General features: G+C 42.2%; 2 protein-coding genes across 4 annotated transcripts in view; both read right to left on the reverse strand.

The window, feature by feature from the left end:
• The window catches only part of LOC103123672 (zinc finger protein 709-like), a 418,768-nt gene extending 410,149 nt beyond the window's left edge, over nt 1-8,619 (reverse strand). For 2 of the 3 annotated variants that reach the window (XR_009547355.1, XM_060182126.1), the window contains exon 1: nt 8,353-8,594. The gene's annotated coding sequence lies outside the window, so the exon portion shown is untranslated. Of the gene's footprint in view, nt 1-8,352 lie in introns of all 3 variants that reach the window. The other variant, XM_060182125.1, reaches the window with a different exon arrangement.
• The window catches only part of LOC103123674 (zinc finger protein 14-like), a 66,387-nt gene that overhangs the window by 8,325 nt on the left and 40,516 nt on the right, over nt 1-17,546 (reverse strand). Inside the window, exon 2 of the mRNA XM_060182089.1 lies at nt 1,484-1,604. Coding sequence (XP_060038072.1) covers nt 1,484-1,498 — 15 coding nt within the window. The 5' untranslated portion in view covers nt 1,499-1,604. The remainder of the gene's footprint in view (nt 1-1,483; nt 1,605-17,546) is intronic.

Here is a 17,546-nt window from a genome sequence, read left to right on the forward strand (position 1 = left end):
CAGATAAGAGGGGTACAATTTCATACTATTCAATTCCCACCATCAGTTTCATACACCCCCCCCCCACACACACACACACAGTTTCTCTATTCTTTATCTCTTGAGGAATATGGACCAAATATATGTATGGGGAGCAGAAGGTAGAAGGTCTGGTTTCTGTAATTGCTTCTTCACTGGACATGGGCATTGACAGGTCAATCCATATCCACATCCCATTTCTGTCTTTCCCTAGTGCAGTAGGGCTCTGTGGAGGTGGAGTTCCAGGACATAGCAGATTCCCAGTGTGCACTGCCACAAATATATGACGGGTCTAGACCTCTAAGAGATCTCACTCTCTCCCATTATAAGTCATTACCATCGAGAATGTCATCATGAGCCCTCTTGTGGGGCTCTCCAGGAACTTGCCCTCACTAAAGTAGCAATGATAAGGATTTCCCTAGTCTCTGAAGAGTCACCCTACTTTTCCATTTGAGGAAGACTGGTCCTGAAATGATTGCATGCTAGAATGTCCCTCTGATATTCCAAGGCCTAGTCTCATCACCCCAATACCGGCAGAGGAAGCTTCATAAATGGAGGAACATGGCTGCAATAATTTCTCCTTAACTTTATCCCCCCCTTTCTTTCATATCTATCTATAGCTGTATCTATTTAACATGGCAGAAAAGAATGGTGACAATATGCAGATATTGAGTCCCAGTGATATCCCTGGTGGAAAAAAAAGTTTTTTTCTTTTTAACTTTATTTATTTTCTCTTTTGTTGCCCTTATTGTATTACTGTTGTAGTTATTATTGTTGTTGTTGTTATTGATGTCGTTGTTGTTTTATAGTACAGAGAGAAATGGAGAGAGGAGGGGAAGACACAGAGGGGGAGAGAAAGATAAGACACCTGCAGACCTGTTTCACCGCCTGTGAAGCGACTCCCCTGCAGGTGGGGAGCTGGCGGCTCAAACCGGGATCCTAACGCCTGTCCCTGCGCTTTGCGCCACACACGCTTAACCCCCTGCGCTACTGCCCGACTCCTGGAAAAAAGTTTTTTAAGAGTAGGCAGAAATTGAAATATGCAGGGAGGGGAGAAAAAAATATGTAGGCAAATCAAGAGCAGTGAAATAAATGTTTATAACATAAAATACATTTGTAAATTAAAATAGAACTTATATGGGAGTTGAGCGGTAGCACAGTGGATTAAGCGCACGTGGTGCACAAGGACCGGCGTAAGGATCCCAGTTCAGTCCCCGGCTCCCCATTTGCAGGGAAGTCGCTTCAGAAGTAGTGAAACAGGTCTGCAGGTGTCTATTTTTCTCTACTTCTCTCTGTCTTCTCTCTGTCCTATCCCACAATGGCGACATCAGTAACAATAACAATAATAACTGCAGCAACAATAAATAAAAAACAAGGGCACCAAAAGGAAAGTAAATAAGTGAATAAAAATAGAACTTATTCAGGAGGGAAAAGACAGAATCAGAGGGGGGGACATGTCACTTACCTGAGAAACTGCCATTTCTTCCTCTTTCTCTCAATTTCCTTTCAGGCCAGAAAATGAAGAGAAATCACAGCAGGAGTTGGAGACTATGATTTTAATTCAGCAAGGCCTCTTTGCACTGCACCTACAGGGAAGACATTATAATGCAGAGAAGGCCCAACATTTCAATGTTAAAAGAAAAGATTCAGAAACAAGTACAAGCCCATTGGGGGCTACTTAAACACCTCATCACAGACCCCTGCAAGCGTCAACCCGGCTTTGACCTAGCACTTATGATTGGGCCCTCCTCAATCGCTATTGAACAGGCCATGGCCGATGGGCCGCTATGTTCCATCGCTGGGGAGCCAGAGACGACCGAACTGCCCCTGTGGCTCCAGACAGACTATGACCCACATAGTCAATGACTGCCACCTCTCCAGATTCAAAGGAGGTCTCGAAACTTTACATCAGGCTCAACCTGACGCTGTTGACTGGCTACGGAAGAAGGGCAAACGCTAGAAGAAGTGAGTTATCCTGCGTATCAGATCTTTCCAAAAGGCAACAACTTTTACTGACATGTTTCATTCAAAACCATTACTCTCTCCCTTGACAAAAGCATGGACAAAATTCGAGCATAATGTCTAAGAGACTTCCAACTTAACTCAGGTGTTATGGTAATACAACACTAAAACAACACTAAAACAGATCAGATCAGATCAACACTAAAACAGTGACATTCACATACAAAAAGACTTTCATGGGGGCCAGGTGGTGGCACACCTGACTGAGTACACAATGCTTAAGGAGCCAGTTTCAAGGCCCTGGTTCCCATATACTGGGAAAAGCTTTCATGAGTGGTGAAGTAAGGATGAAGGTGTCTCTCAGTCTCTCTCCCAGTGTATCACCCCCTTCACTCTTGATTTCTGGCTGTCTCTATCAAATAAATAAAGATAATTTTTAAAAAGATTGTGTGAAATTTCAATTCTACATTAAAAAAATAAAATATGTTGATGCCTGAGGCACCAAAAGTAACAAAGTTTTATGTATTTATTTATAATTTTTTTAAACATTTATTTATTCCTTTTGTTGCCCTTTTTATTGTTGCAGTTATTCTTATTGATGTCATCATTGGTGGATAGGATAGAGAGAAATGGAGAGGGGGGGAAGACAGAGAGGGGAAGAGAAAGACAGACACCTGCAGCCCTGCTTCACCACCTGTGAAGCGACTCCTCTGCAGGTGGGCAGCCGAGGACTCGAACCGGGATCCTTATGCCGATCTTTGTGCTTTGTGCCACCTGCGCTTAACCCGCTGCCTCCCAGTAACAAATTTAATTGATAGCACCATCATAGCCAGAGCTGACTAATGCTTTGGTAAGAAAAATAAAATAATAATAATAATTGAAGACAAAAAACAGAATGTAAAAACAGTGATACTCAAAATGAAAACCATAACAGTCTGGGAGGTAGGAACTTAATAGTTTTCCTTCAAATTCTATTTTTAAACCTAAGAAGAAAATTGAACTGAGTAAATACCAGAAACAAGAGTATTGCAGAACTCTTTGAACAGTTAGTTAAAAAATTAAATATAGTATCTTGCAGTCCAGAAAGTGGCACACTAGGCAGTGTTGGACTCGAAATCATGTGGACATGATGACTTGGAATCCGGGCATTGAAATGAAAAATCCACAGGCAAAAGAATGAAAGAGACAAAACCACTGTGAGTGGTGGACTCTCACTCACTTTTGAATTCCTATGGAAAGCTCAGTGGGCTCTGACTGTAGCCAACTTGCTCTTACCTTTTGATATCATCAGCAAGTTGGTGGAATCTTGTTTGTAATCAATCAGTTTGTGCCAGCCAGCATTAAAAAAAGATAAAACAGGGGGCTGGGCAAGTAACACAGTGGGTTAAGTGCACATGGTGCAAAGTACAAGGACCAGCCTAAGGACCCTGGTTTGAGCCCCAGATCCCCACCTCCAGGGAAGTTGCTTCACAGGATGTGAAGCAGGTCTGCAGGTGTCTATATTTCTCTCCCCTCTGTCTTCCCCTCCTCTCTCCATTTCTCTCTGTCCTATCCAACAACAATAACATTAATAACAACAATAATAACTACAACAACAATAAAAAACAAGGGCAACAAAAGGGAAAATAAACAAATAAATTTTAAAAATTTTGGCGCTGAGGTAGCAAGTTGTTCAGGCCTAGCAGAGAGAGACCGTAAACCATTTAACCAGAAACAAACATAAATAAATAGATGTTCAGGGAGTTGGGTGGTAGCATAGTGGGTGAAGTGCACATGGCACAAAGCACAAGGACTGGCATAAGGATCCCGGTTCGAGCCCCTGGCTCCCCACCTGCAGGGGAATCACTTTACAAGCGGTGAAGCAGGTCTGCAGGTGTCTGTCTTTCTCTCCCCCTCTGTCTTCCTCTCCTCTCTCCATTTCTCTCTGTCCTATCCTACAACGACATCAATAACAACAATAATAACTACAACAACAATAAAACAATAAGGACAACAAAAGGGAATAAATAAATTTAAAATATTTTCAATAAATAAATGTTTAATACATAAATAACTTCCTGACCATTCATGTGGCCTCAGTCTTCTTTGGTTACATTGAGCTGGAACACTGGAGAGACGAAATATCTTTTTTTTTTTTTTTAACAGTGCTGTGGACATCAGTGCTCCTAGGGAGCATGAAAACTTTATTTTCACTGAGTTTGCAAACATGAAGCTGGAATGCACACTACTACACACTGGTGAAAGATTCTTTTTCATTGTGTTATATGAAGAGTTTATTTCCTTGGGCCAATCAAAAGACGTAAGAAGGGTAGAACAAAGAGGGGCTTGTGCAGAGAGGGGCTCCTGGTCCTTGCCTTTTGGCCTTGATCCAGAGACTCTAGGAAACCTGTCCCCCCGAGCTTTAAATCTAGCTTTATTTCAAACTTCACTTTTGTATGTATCTCGTCTGACTATAATGAAGGACAAATTTAGAAACTACACCTTTGTCATGTGTTCTGAAACTCTGAAAGTCAAGTCAAGTTGCATCAAAACCCAGAAGGGAAACTTACCCCTAAATACCTTCTTGTGTTTTCTTTCATTTGTTTTCTTGTTGCTGAGTTTCTTGGGTCCTTTCTATTTTGGTTATTGGTCTCTTGTTTGTACGAATGTAAAGATTTCCCATTGTTGTGTAAGAGGTCTCTTTGTTTGGGTGACTTCTTTTATAGTACAGAAACTTTTGATTTGGTGTAGTCCTGTTGGTTTATTTTTGATTTAGTTGATTTACATCATTGAAGATATCTTTCAAACTTATATAAAAGAGACTTCTTCTGATTTTTTTTCCTCTCAAGTATTTGATGCACCTAAGACATTGATGTATTTAAAATAGGCTTTTGTGCTTGGTGGGATATAGCAGTTCAATTTAACTCTCTCACATGTTTCAACTTTATTTTTCCAACAACATTTGTTCAGTCTCTCTTTCCCATTTAATAAACTGGCCACATTTGTAAAAGATTAGATGCTTATAGGAATGGGGTTTATTTCTAGACTCTCAATTCTATTCATTGATCAGTGTGTCTATTTATGTTCCAGTGCCACACAGTTTTGATTATAATGGCCTTATAATACAACTTGAGCTGGTTAACATAACTCTAACATAACTCTTTGTAACTCTTGTTCTGTTCTGTTTTGTGTTTTGCCTCCAGGATTATTGCTGGGACATGGTGGCTGCACCAGGAATTCTCTGCACCTAGAGGGCATTTTTGTTGCCCTTGTTTGTATTGTTATTGTTGTTGTTGACTAGGAGGGAGAGAAATCAAGAGAGGAGGGGAAGACAGAGAGGGGGAGAGAAAGATAAGACACCTGAAAACCTGCTTCACCATTTTTGAAGTGACACCCCTAAAGGTGGGGATCCAGGGGCTTGAACTGCGATCCTTACGCCAGTTCTTATGCTTTACACCATGTGCACTTAACCTGTTGTGTTACTGCACGGACCCTGTATCTCTTGTTCTAGTCTCCTAAAACATACATGGGGCTGTGATAGGGATTATATTAAATTTGTATGTGGCTCTGGGTAGTATATTCATTTGGATGATGTTAATTCTTTTTTTTTTAAATTTTTTATTTAAGAAAGGATTAATGAACAAAAACATAAGGTAGGAGGGGTAGATGATGTTAATTCTTCCAAACCACGGACATGGAATATCTTTCCACTTCTTTGTGTCTTATCCTATTTCCTTGAATAGTGACTACTAATTTTCAGTATACAAGTCTTTCACTTCTCTTGTTAGGCTTATTCCTGGATATTTTATTGTTTTGTTGCTATAGTAAAAGAGATTGATTTCTGGATTTCTTATAACTTAGTGTTTGAATAAAGGAATGGCACTGACTTTTGCATGTTAATTTTGTAGCCTGACACCTTACTGTATTACATGATAATTTCCAAGAGCTTCTCACTAGATTCTTTAGGTTTTCCTATATATACTATCATATCATCTGCAAATAGTGCAAGTTTGACTTCTCTTCAAGTCTATATCCCATTTAATTCCTTGCTCCTGCTTGATTGTTATGGCAAGAAATTCCAACACTATATTGAATAGTAATGGTGAGAGTGGCCTGCCCTGTCTAGCACCGGATCTAAGGAGGAATGCTTCCAGTTTTTCACCAATGAGTATGATGTTGGCTATAGACAAGTTTGCTATATGTAGACTCCACTATCTTAAGGAGATTTCCATCTACTGTTTTCCCATTTTTGTAGCACTTTGATCCTGAAATCAAGCTGGTTTTTGTCAGAGAGTTTCTCTACATCTACAAAAAGTCAGGTACTTTTAAGTTTTGCTTTTATTTATGTGGTGGATCACATATATTGATTTACGTATATTAAGGCAGCCATGCATCCCTGAGATAAACCCCAGTTGACCACAATGAACAATCTTAATATACTGTTGTATCCAGTTGGCAAGAATTTTGTTCAGTATTTATACTCCTCTAAAACATTTCTTTTCTTAAAAAATTTTTGTATTTATTTATTTTCCCTTTTATTGACCCTTTTTTTTAATTGTTGTTGTAGTTATTATTGTTACTGATGTCCTCATTGTTCAAAAGGACAGAGAGAAGTGAAGAGAGGAGGGGAAGACAGAACCAGGGGGAGAGAAAGTTAGACACCTGCAGACCTGCTTCACTGCCTGCAGGTGGGGAGCCAAGGACTAGAATTGGAATTTTTATGCTGATCCTTGCACTTCGCGCCACATGCGCTTAACCTGCTGTGCTACCACCCGACTCCCACTTAAGCATTTCTTTTTTTTTAAATTTTTTATTTTATTTATTTATTCCCTTTTGTTGCCCTTGTTGTTTTATTGTTGTAGTTATTATTGATGTCATTGTTGTTGGATAGGACAGAGAGAAATGGAGAGAGGAGGGGAAGACAGAGAGGGGGAGAGAAAGACAGACACCTGCAGATCTGCTTCACCGCCTGTGAAGGGACCTGCCTGCAGGTGGGGAGCCGGAGGCTCGAAACGGGATCTTTACGCCTTGAGCTTAGCGCCACCTGCGCTTAACCCGCTGCGCTACAGCCCGACTCCCCCACTTAAGCATTTCTTAACTCAAGGCAGGACTCCATAATACAGTAGCTTAAGTCCATCAGAGGGACAGATAAAATTTGCTGCCATTATTTCAGGGATAATACCAGAATTTTTAGAACATATTGGTTCACTTATGGAAGTCTACAAAATCCCACAGGTAAAAGAATTATATATCTGGATAAAGAAATCTGCATACTCATCACTTCAGTGCCTTTTGGCTAAGATCAAGTGTAGAAAAATTGAATGTGTTGTCCAGGAACTGGCACAGTGGATAAAGCATTGGACTTACAAGCATGAGGTCCTTAGTTCAAATCCTGGCAGCACATGTGCCAGAGGATGTCTGATTTTTTCTCTCTCTCCTCCTACTTTCTTATTAATAAATAAAATCTTTAAGAAAGAAAGAAAGAAGTTTATGTACAAAAAAAAAAAAAGAAAGAAAAGAAAAAAGAAAAACTCAGTGTTCCCTCAAAACTTTTCTTATCATTCTGGTCAGAGACAACTGACGAATCTTGATGACAGTAGCTCCTCAAGAATTATCAAAAGACCCTTCAACTATTAAATTTCTTTTTACACTTATTTATAAATTTCATAAGGGAAAGAACAGACTGCTGCTCAACTCTGGCATGAACAGTACCCAGGATCAAACTCGTTATTTCAAGAATGGTAAGGGGGGTATCCACAACATAGATATCTGAAGGTCTCTCTCTTTCCCTTCCTCTCTATCTCCTTCCCTCTGAATTTCTCTCTGTCACTATCCAATAAATAACATAGTAAAAAGAAGAAGAAAAAGAAGAATTAAACTGAGTCTCCACTCCTGCCAAAATGGATCTTAACACCACATGTAGCCTAGGAGAGCCCTCTAAAATGTCTTCTTTTTTTTTTTCCTATATTTATTTATTATTTATTTTCCTTTTTGTTGCCCTTGTTGTTTTTTATTGTTGTAGTTATTTTTGCTGTTGTTGTCATCGTTGTTGGATAGGATAGAGAGAAATGAAGAGAGGAAGGGAAGAGAGAGAGGGGGAGAGAAAGATAAGACACCTGCAGACCTGCTTCACCACCTGTGAAGCGACTCCCCTGCAGGTGGGGAGCCAGGGGCTCAAACTGGGATCCTTACACCAGTCCTTGCGCTTTGCGCCATGTGCACTTAACCCACTGCGCTACCGCCCAACTCCCTAAAATGTTTTCCTTTTAAAGTAGGTGAAACCACAGATTAGCCAGACAAATTAGAGGCAGTAAATGAGCACTTGCAATTTGAAATGCATCACGTTCAGGAGAAAATGGAGACACAGCTTGTGATCTGGGACAAGACAGTTACTTGAAGAGCCACCAATTCCTCCTCGTCCTCTGACTTCCTTTTCAGGCCACAAGATGAACTGTAGTCACAGCAGCACCTTCAGAATAGGCTTTGGATCCACCAGCACAGCTTTTTCACTTGACGGCACTGCACCTACAGGTAGGACATTATAAACAGAAAAGGCTCAGCTTTCTAGTCTTTCACTGTTACAAGGAGACAGTCAGTGACAATGACAACCTCTATGGAGCCCACACAGTGAGTTTCTCCTACCTATTTTTAAGCTCTTCCCAACTGGCAAATTTTGCTGCTTCAATGGCGACTGTGAACTGCACTGACCTGCCTCAGTCAGATCCATGAGGAGCAGAGCAGACCTTTTAATGTCTCTGTCAACTAAAGCCTGTGCTCAACTCTGCTAAATGGCCCAGGAGCCTTCATGCTAAACCCAAGTCTCAGCTTAAAACAGCGTGAAGTACTAAGTAAAATAAGAGATGAAGAAGAAGTGCCAAATTACTCCTCTCACATGTGGAGTCCAGAAGACTGGAACCATGTGCTGGTGAGAAAGTATAGCCCTGAAGTATTATCAGACTGTAAAACACAGTCAAATCACTATTAACAAATTAAAATACTCAGCTACAAATGAATGACAGCATACACATTAAATATCAGCAAAAAAGGGGAGGGAAGTTGGAATGATATTATTGGGGGAAAATTAAATAAATTGATAGATGATCTATCTGAAAATCTCATTTCTGGATGGGAGTAAATAGCATAATGGTTATGCAAAAAGACTCTCATGCCTGAGGTTCCACAGCCCAGCTTCAATCCCCTGTATCACTAGAAGATAGATTTGAACAGTGCTCTGGTAAACTCTATCCAAAAAATATTAATAATATACATAGTGGGAGTCGGGCTATAGCACAGCGGGTTAAGCTCAGGTGGCACAAGGAGCAAGGACCGGGGTAAGGATCCGGGTTGGAGACCACGGCTCCCCACCAACAAGGGAGTCGCTTCACAGACAGTGAAGCAGGTCTGCAGGTGTCTGTCTTTCTCTCCCCCTGTCTCCCCCTCCTCTGTCCATTTCTCTCTGTCCTATTCAACAACTATGACAACAATAATAACTACAAGAATAAACAAGGGCAACAAAAGAGAATAAATAAATACATATTTAAACAAAACATCAATGATATACATATTATCATTCCTAATCCTAATCGGAAGTCTGGGTTAAGTGATATGTAAACCTTACTTCTCAACTGCTAATGAGCATAGAAAACATACAGTATTTTCCTCTTTAGTGCCATGGCCCAGTAGGGAAAGATAGAAACATGATGGGGGTTTGAATCAACCTACTAAAGCCCATGTCAAGTGGAGAAGCAATTACAGAAGCCAGAACTCCTACCTTCTGCACCCCCAAAACAACTCTGACCCATACTCCCAGCAGGGAAGAAATGGTAGGAGGGAGAAGATAAGAGGACTCTAGTGGGTTGTGCAGGTTAAGCGCTCATGGTGTGAAGTGCAAGGACTCTCCCCCACTTTGTCTTCCCTTCCTCTCTCGATTTCTCTCTGTCCTATCCAACAACCAACTATGACAACAATAACAACTATAACAATCACAACAAGGATAACAAAATGGGAACAAATGGCCTCCAGGGGCAGTGGATTCATGGTGCAGGCACCGAGCCCCAGTGATAACCCTGGAGGCAAAAAAAAAAAAAGCAAATTAAAAACAAAAAATAAAAAACTACTGGCAACAGTGGAGTATCTCAACAATAACCCCCATGGCAAATAAAGAAAATATAAGTGATTAAAATACAATAACGACGGGAGGGCTGGGAATCGGGCGGTAGCACAGCGGGTTAAGCGCAGGTGGTGCAAACCTCAAGGACCCGCGTGAAGATCCGGGTCTGGGCCCCGGCTCCCCACCTACAGGGGGGTCGCTTCACAAGAGTGAAGCAGGTCTGCAGGTGTCTATCTTTCTCTCCCCCTCTCTGTCTTCCCCTCCTCTCTCCATTTCTCTCTGTTCTATCCAACAACAATGATGTCAATAACAACATCAATAACAACAATAAAGCAAGGGCAACAAAAGGGAGTAAGTAAATAAATATAAAAAATAATAAAAAAAAGAGGGAGGGCAAGGCCATCTCTAAGGTCAGGTCTGGTCTCTAGCACCACCAAGAGCCAGAGTGAAGTGGCACAAAAAAAAAAAAAGGGAGGACTCTGAACTCCAGCTGTATCAGCACCAAGGGAGAGAGGAAGAAAAGGAGGTAGTAATATACTCATGAGTGGCTTGGAAGGGAAGAGAGCATTGGATCAGGAAGAAAAAGGGAGGAATTAGCTATAAATTTAGACAGATAGTTGTAGAGATGATGGTTGACCCATGTCTACAACCTGAGGGGAACTGCAGTGGATTGCAGTGGGGAGACTGAAGATTCATAACCCTGGTGGTGGGAATGGAGTGGATTTATACCCGATGTTGACATGAAATTTCATAAATCAGTACTAAGTAGCTAATAGAATTTTAAAAAAGAAATGAAAAAAAGAGTATTAAGGATTAATTTAATCTTTTCTACTTATTCAAATTAAATTCCATAAATTTATAATATGTGATCTTACACTTTTTCCTGTTCCTTAGTAAATTAATTAACACAAAAACTGTTATCCTGTTGTTACATCATGAAGTCCATGACTTGGTATTTTAACAAAATCCTTATCAAAGGCCAGGTGGTGGTGCACCAGGTTGAGTGCACATGTTACAGTATGCAAGGACCCAGGTTTGAGTCCCCAGTACCCAACGGCAGGGGGAAAGCTTCACAGGTGGTGAAGCAGTGCTGCAGGTGTCTCTTTGTCTCTCTCCCTTTCTATCACCCCCTACCTTCTCAATTTCTGGCTGTATCTATCCAAGATATAAATAAAGATTAAAAAATAAAATAAAAAAATCCTTGGTAGTACTGAAGATAATCACTTGTTCCATCCCTAAGGCACTGTGCTGGGAATCTCAGCTACAGTGTTGAAAAAGAAACAGATCCCAAAAGATTCCTTCATGCTTCTTTACATTTCCTTTTATATAGATATATTTATTTTCCCTTTTGTTGCCCTTGTTTTTTTATTGTTGTTGTTGATTATGTCGTCGTTGTTGCATAGGACAGAGAGAAATGGAGAGAGGAGGGGAAGACAGAGAGGGGGACACCTGCAGACCTGCTTCACCACCTGGGAAGCGACTCCCCTGCAGGTGGGGAGCTGGAGGCTTGAACCGGGATCCTTAAGCCAGTCCTTGTGCTTTGCACCACGTGTGCTTAACCTGTTGTGCTACCGCCCGACTCCCGACATTTCCTATCAGTGACATAAAGTCCTCCAACTCCTATTGCATAAGGAATCTCCAGAACCACTAATTCCACATAGGGACAAGGACAAATAGGGGAGGGAATCACAGTACACTTTTATAGTCTTCAGTTAAGTGGAAACTTTCTCTCTCTCTCTTTAACTTTATATATTTATTCATGAGAAATGATATACATAAAGAAAGAACCAGACATCACTCTGGTATACATGCTGCTGAGGCTTGAACTCAGGACCTCATTCTTTAGACAGTCCAATACCTTACCCACTGCACCACCTTCTGGACCACTGGGAAGTTTTTCAACTACTGAAAAAGTATAAATGTTCATTATTCTCTACAATATCTTCTACAAATACTTTATAACTGAACTAACCAGAATGGCACACACCAGAGTTTTGCAGGTGATATTATACAACACTGCATTAAAATCTGATTACAGGGGTAGAGTGGTAGTGGACTTGGTTGGGTATACACATTGCAGTGCTCAAAGACCTGGGTTCAACTCCTGGTCCCCACTGAGGCAGAGAGTTTCAAGACCAGAACAGTAGTACTGTATGTGTTTCTTTTCTTTTCTTTTCTTTTCTTTTCTTTTCTTTTCTTTTCTTTTCTTTTCTTTTCTTTCTTCCTTCCTTTCTTTCTTTTCTTGGATAAGACAGAGAGAAATGGAGAGAGGAGGGGAAGACAGAGGGGGAAAGAAAGATAGTCACCTGCAGACCTGCTTCACTGCTTGTGAAGCGACTCCCCTGCAGGTGGGGAGCTGGGGACTCGAACCGGATCCTTACACAGGTCCTTGCTCTTCGTGCCTTGTGTGCTTAACCCGCTGTGCTATCGCCCGACTCCCGTGTATATCTCTCTTTCCCTCACTATCTCCCACCACCCTCCCAGTTCCTCTCTGACTCTATCCAAAATCAATTAATAAAAATATTTGTAGGGGTGGTCGGGCAGTAGCGCAGCGGGTTAAGTGCACTTGGCGTGAAGCACCAGGACTCCCGTAAGGATCCCGGTTCTAACCTCAGGCTCCCCACCTGCAGGGGGAGGTTGCTTCACAGGTGGTGAAGCAGGTTTGCAGGTGTCTATCTTTCTCTCCCCACCTCTGTCTCCCTTCCTCTCTCCATTTCTCTCTGCGCAATCGAACAACAACAACATCAATAGTAACAGGAATAATAATGACAACAAAGTCAACAAAATGGGAAAAAATAGCCTCCAGGAACAGTGGATTCGTAGTGCAGGCACCGAGCGCCAGTAATAACTCTAGAGAGGAAAAAAATAGCAATAAGCCCAAAGATGTTGAGTGATCGCTGATGAAAACTTATATACATATATACGTATATATATATATCTATATATATAATATGACAATGGATATACAAATGACTTTAAGTCTGAGACTCCCAGTTCTCCAGTTTAATCTCCAGACTATCATAAGGTAGAACTGAACAGTGCTATACTGAAATAATAAGTAACATTTAAATAATAAAAATAATTCTGATTCCCAGCTGGGACCAGGCAGTGGGCAGAATCCCACTTTCTCAGTTTCTTCACACTACCCTGGTGCCACAAAGATTATGTGAACACTTTTCATGCATCTCTGCATGCCCCTCACTTTAAGGTGTGGAAGTGCTTATGTTTCTCCAACAAGTTTCTTAGAAGGCAAGGCCAGTCCCGGGACACTTAGCTAGAGTCACTGCTAAGGCCACAATAAACTGAATAGACACAAAATGCAACAACTTGAGGGATGATTTAAACAGACAAGAGAAATCTAAAATCTATCACTAAGAAAAGTAAAAATGAGAAAGAATGAGAGAATCTCTTGCTTTGGAGTCTCAGGCATGAGAATCTCTGCATAACCATTAGGCAGTCTACCTCTGCCCCAGAATTCTGTAGTTTACATCTGCGGAAACCTCAGATCCCAGTGCAGGCAAAACCCAGAGTGCACTCTCCAGGTTCGAGCCCCAGGCTCCCCACCTGCAGGGGAGTCGCTTCATAGTCAGTGAAGCAGGTCTGCAGGTGTCTGTCTTTCTCTCCCCCTTTCTATCTTCCCCTCCTCTCTCCATCTCTGTCCTGTCCAAAGAATATTATATAATAATAATAATAATAATAAATAAGTGCGCTGGGCTCAGCTGGAGGTGCCCACAGACATGCTGGCTCCCAAACTGACCTTCTGGTCTGGGGTCAGCAAGTTCTTCCTCCTTCAACCTGGGTTAAGGTCCCGGGTCCAGATCCCGGGACTCTCCGCAGAGAATGGGACTGGACCCAGGCACCCTGCACTCATGCACCGGGAGAGAAAAAATTGGGGGAATGAATGGTGATCCCATGTCCTGCCCATCAAGAACTCCCGACCCCCAACTTCCCCAAAGGATCAGGACAGTTAACAGGAGTCCAGCCTCCGTGTACAGCGGAGATGGTGACTGACTGTGAAGAGAGGCCCAGATGCAAAGCTGCATCCCGGAATATTGTAGCAAGTCTCCAGCACCCCCTCCCAATCTCAGCCGCGATGAGCCACACTCACATATCCCATCCAGTGCTGAATTTACTGAAGACTCTTCCCCAAGGCCCAAATCAGCAGGAGATGAGAGCCACTGAGATAAAAGTAGAGAAAAGCCGGATCCAACAAGCACAACTCCAGCGTCAGAGTGCCTTACTTCCTGGAGTGTCTGCTTTCAATTTGCAGCACCGCCCACCTGCCTCCCAAGTTGGTCTGTGACAGCTGCCTCGGAATCTAATTGGTTGAGGCCCTCGCCACACAGACAACTACACTTCTGATTGGATAATGTTCAGACCCAATCAAAACCGGAGGTTGAGAAGTGACAGGAATGCTGCCCCATCAACTTCTGCAGAGGGTGTGCCAGCCTAACAGGTAAAGCAAGAGTGGCAGCCGAATTTCTTCCTTGACTAGCGCTAGAGAAGCTTCAGCAGTTAAAAACACTCCCACCAGCTTCCTCATCCAGTTGGCTGACTCCTGCTCGCTCTATTTTCCCTGCTGCTTGGTCATGGGAGGTGCAGCGCTGTGACCCCGCACCCTGGGCACTTGGTGCTGCGGGCTGTGCAGCGTGTAACCCGCACTCTGCAGCCTGCTCACAGCCTGGCTCCTGGAGCGCTGCGGCCTCTGCTGCCCTGCAGGCTGCATGCCGGCACCCTGTGCATGCTGAGCCCTGCTCTGCTCTGCTCTCTGTAGGTGACTCCACAGGCAAACATGAATGGATAATAATAGTAAATGGTATTGGAACTGTGGGTGTCAGCAGTGTTGCACAGGAAGCTTTGGGAGATGTGGTTTAATGTCGGCTACCTGAAGCTGGGACACAATGGAACAAAGAGATGAGGTTGGAGCTTTGAAAAGTGTACAGGCTGCCACTTCTTCTAGCGTTTCCCCTTCTTCCGTAGCCAGTCAACAGCGTCAGGTTGAGCCTGATGTCAAGTTTCGAGACCTACTTTGAATCTGGAGAGGTGGCAGTCGTTGACTATGTGGGTCATAGTCTGTCTGGAGCCGCAGGGGCAGTTCGGGTCGTCTCTGGCTCCCCAGCGATGGAACATAGCGGCGCACCGGCCATGGCCTGTTCGATGGCGATTGAGGAGGCTGCCGCTGAACTAGACTTGCTGCTGATGGGGGAGGGAGCAACAACCTGGGGCCATTCCCCAGTTCCCTCCTGTAGGGGGTGGGGAGGGAGAACTGGAAGAAAGCCAGTCATGTTTCATGCAGATGAGAATTTATTGGGGGAAAGTTAGGACAGAAAAGGAGAAGAAAGTATAATCCATGTATATCCCGAGGTAGAGAGAACGGTGAATTCCCTAACAGCAATAACAGCAACAATAATAACTACAACAACAATAAAACAAGGGCAACAAAAGGGGGGAAAAAGTAGCCTCCAGAAGCAGTGGATTCATAGTGCAGGCACCGAGCTCCAGCAATAACCCTGGAGGCAATATATATATATATATATCCAGGAATAATAAAAACTTGTACCAAGTTAGGCATTTACTAGAATTGACTTAAATATCTTTATATTTTATTTTATATTTTAGAAGGCCTTTATTAACAAAACATGTACGAGTATACTAGATAAGGTCAACACTCAAGCTGCTGACATTATAAAATGATTACCGCCTCTTTAGTATGATTTTAAGACCACTTAAACAATTTAAGCACAATATTAGAACTTAGTTTACTGCTAGAATCTGAGTAATTTACTCATTATACAGCTATCACAAGTTTATTTAACTACTTGTTTGCACTCTTTTATAGAGCTGTGTTTTTTCTCTTATGTGACACCCTTGGAGTGGCTATGGATAAGCCAGGGTGGATATAGTAGGCTGTATTAGATTTTACACTTGAAAACTCTGATCTGGCAACCTAAGATGCAATAACAAACAAAAAAACCCCTGTAAATCTCATATAGTTGCTTAAATGAGATAATCTTTTAAATCCCTTCATTTTATACCAATTTAAAACATCTCCCTTTGATGAGCAGCAGATCGCTTTCTCTCCTCTCCTCTCCTCTCCCGGATCAACTAGGAATACCAAAGGAGACCACCCGGACCGAAACAAGACAGGACTAGAATGACCACAGAAACCCAGTAAATCACCCGTGAGTACAAACACGCGTGGCTGGTGACAGAGAGGAGAGAGGGGCCTAAGGAGAGATTAAGTGACTGCTAACAGTTCGACAGTTTGTCAGTGGAGACACCACCTCCAGTCTGCTCCACCAACAAGGGGACAGCTGAAGGGAGGAAAGGACTCCCCAGAGACTCACCAAGTACAACTCTGAGTCTCCATTGCTACTACCCTCAGAATCTGGAGCAGCAAAAGGGAGGGACACCAGGGCACAGAGATCTAACCGGGAAACTCAGGAGAAGACCTATACCTCGGTGGCATAGCTGAAGGGCTGTGAAAGTCTCTTTGCATAACCACTGGATTATCTCTGCCACACCCTGCTTTATCTCTTGGTCAGGAGTCAGTGATTAAGCCAAGAAGCCTATTGATAGTTTAAAAGCCCTCAGGCTACCATAGCCTACAGGGGAAAAAAAAAAAAAAGGCTTTACACCACTGAACTGCAACTCAGGGATTGAAAAAACTGTTAACTTATATAAAATGGTTAAAACAACAAGAAAAAATAATGGAGACTCGAACCAGGACAAGAGTCCAGCTAAAAGTCCTCCAGAGGGCGAAGCACAAAACAACGAGTTCAACATCCAAACATTAGCTAAGGAAATAATAACAGGAGTGAGTAAAGAATTTGAAAAAATTGTAATCAGAACTGCAGGAACAACAAATGAGAATATGGAAGAAAATTCTAATAATCTCATGGTTATTAGAGAGCTGAAAGCTGAAATTGCTGAGCTAAGAAGGCAACTAGCTGAACAAGCTAAAACAGTATCAGAGCAGGGCAACAAAATAGATGAACTCCAGAAAGCAGTAGAGGGCAGAGAGAATAGAATCAATGAGGCTGAAGACAGAATTAGCAAGATTGAGGATGAATTAGAGACAACTAAAGAAGAAGTAAAAGACCTCAAAAAGAGATTAAGAGATGCTGGAAACAACAACAGAGTCCTATGGGATGACTTCAAAAGAAACAATATACGCATTATTGGCTTACCAGAGGAAGAAAGAGAAGGGGAGGAAGAAAGCATTCTCCAGGCCATAATAGCTGAAAATTTCTCTAGTCTAGACAACACCAAAGACGTAAAGATTCAAGAAGCCCAGAGGGTCCCAAACAGAATTAACCCAGACCTAAAGACACCAAGACATGTCATACTTAGATTGGAAAGGAATAAGGATAAAGAAAGGATCCTCAAGGCTGCAAGAGAAAAACAAAGAGTCACCTACAAAGGAAAACCCATAAGATTAGCAGCAGACTTCTCCATACAAACACTACAGGCCAGA

This window comes from Erinaceus europaeus, chromosome 23 (assembly GCF_950295315.1).
Source record: "Erinaceus europaeus chromosome 23, mEriEur2.1, whole genome shotgun sequence".
Taxonomy (NCBI): Eukaryota; Metazoa; Chordata; class Mammalia; order Eulipotyphla; family Erinaceidae; genus Erinaceus; species Erinaceus europaeus.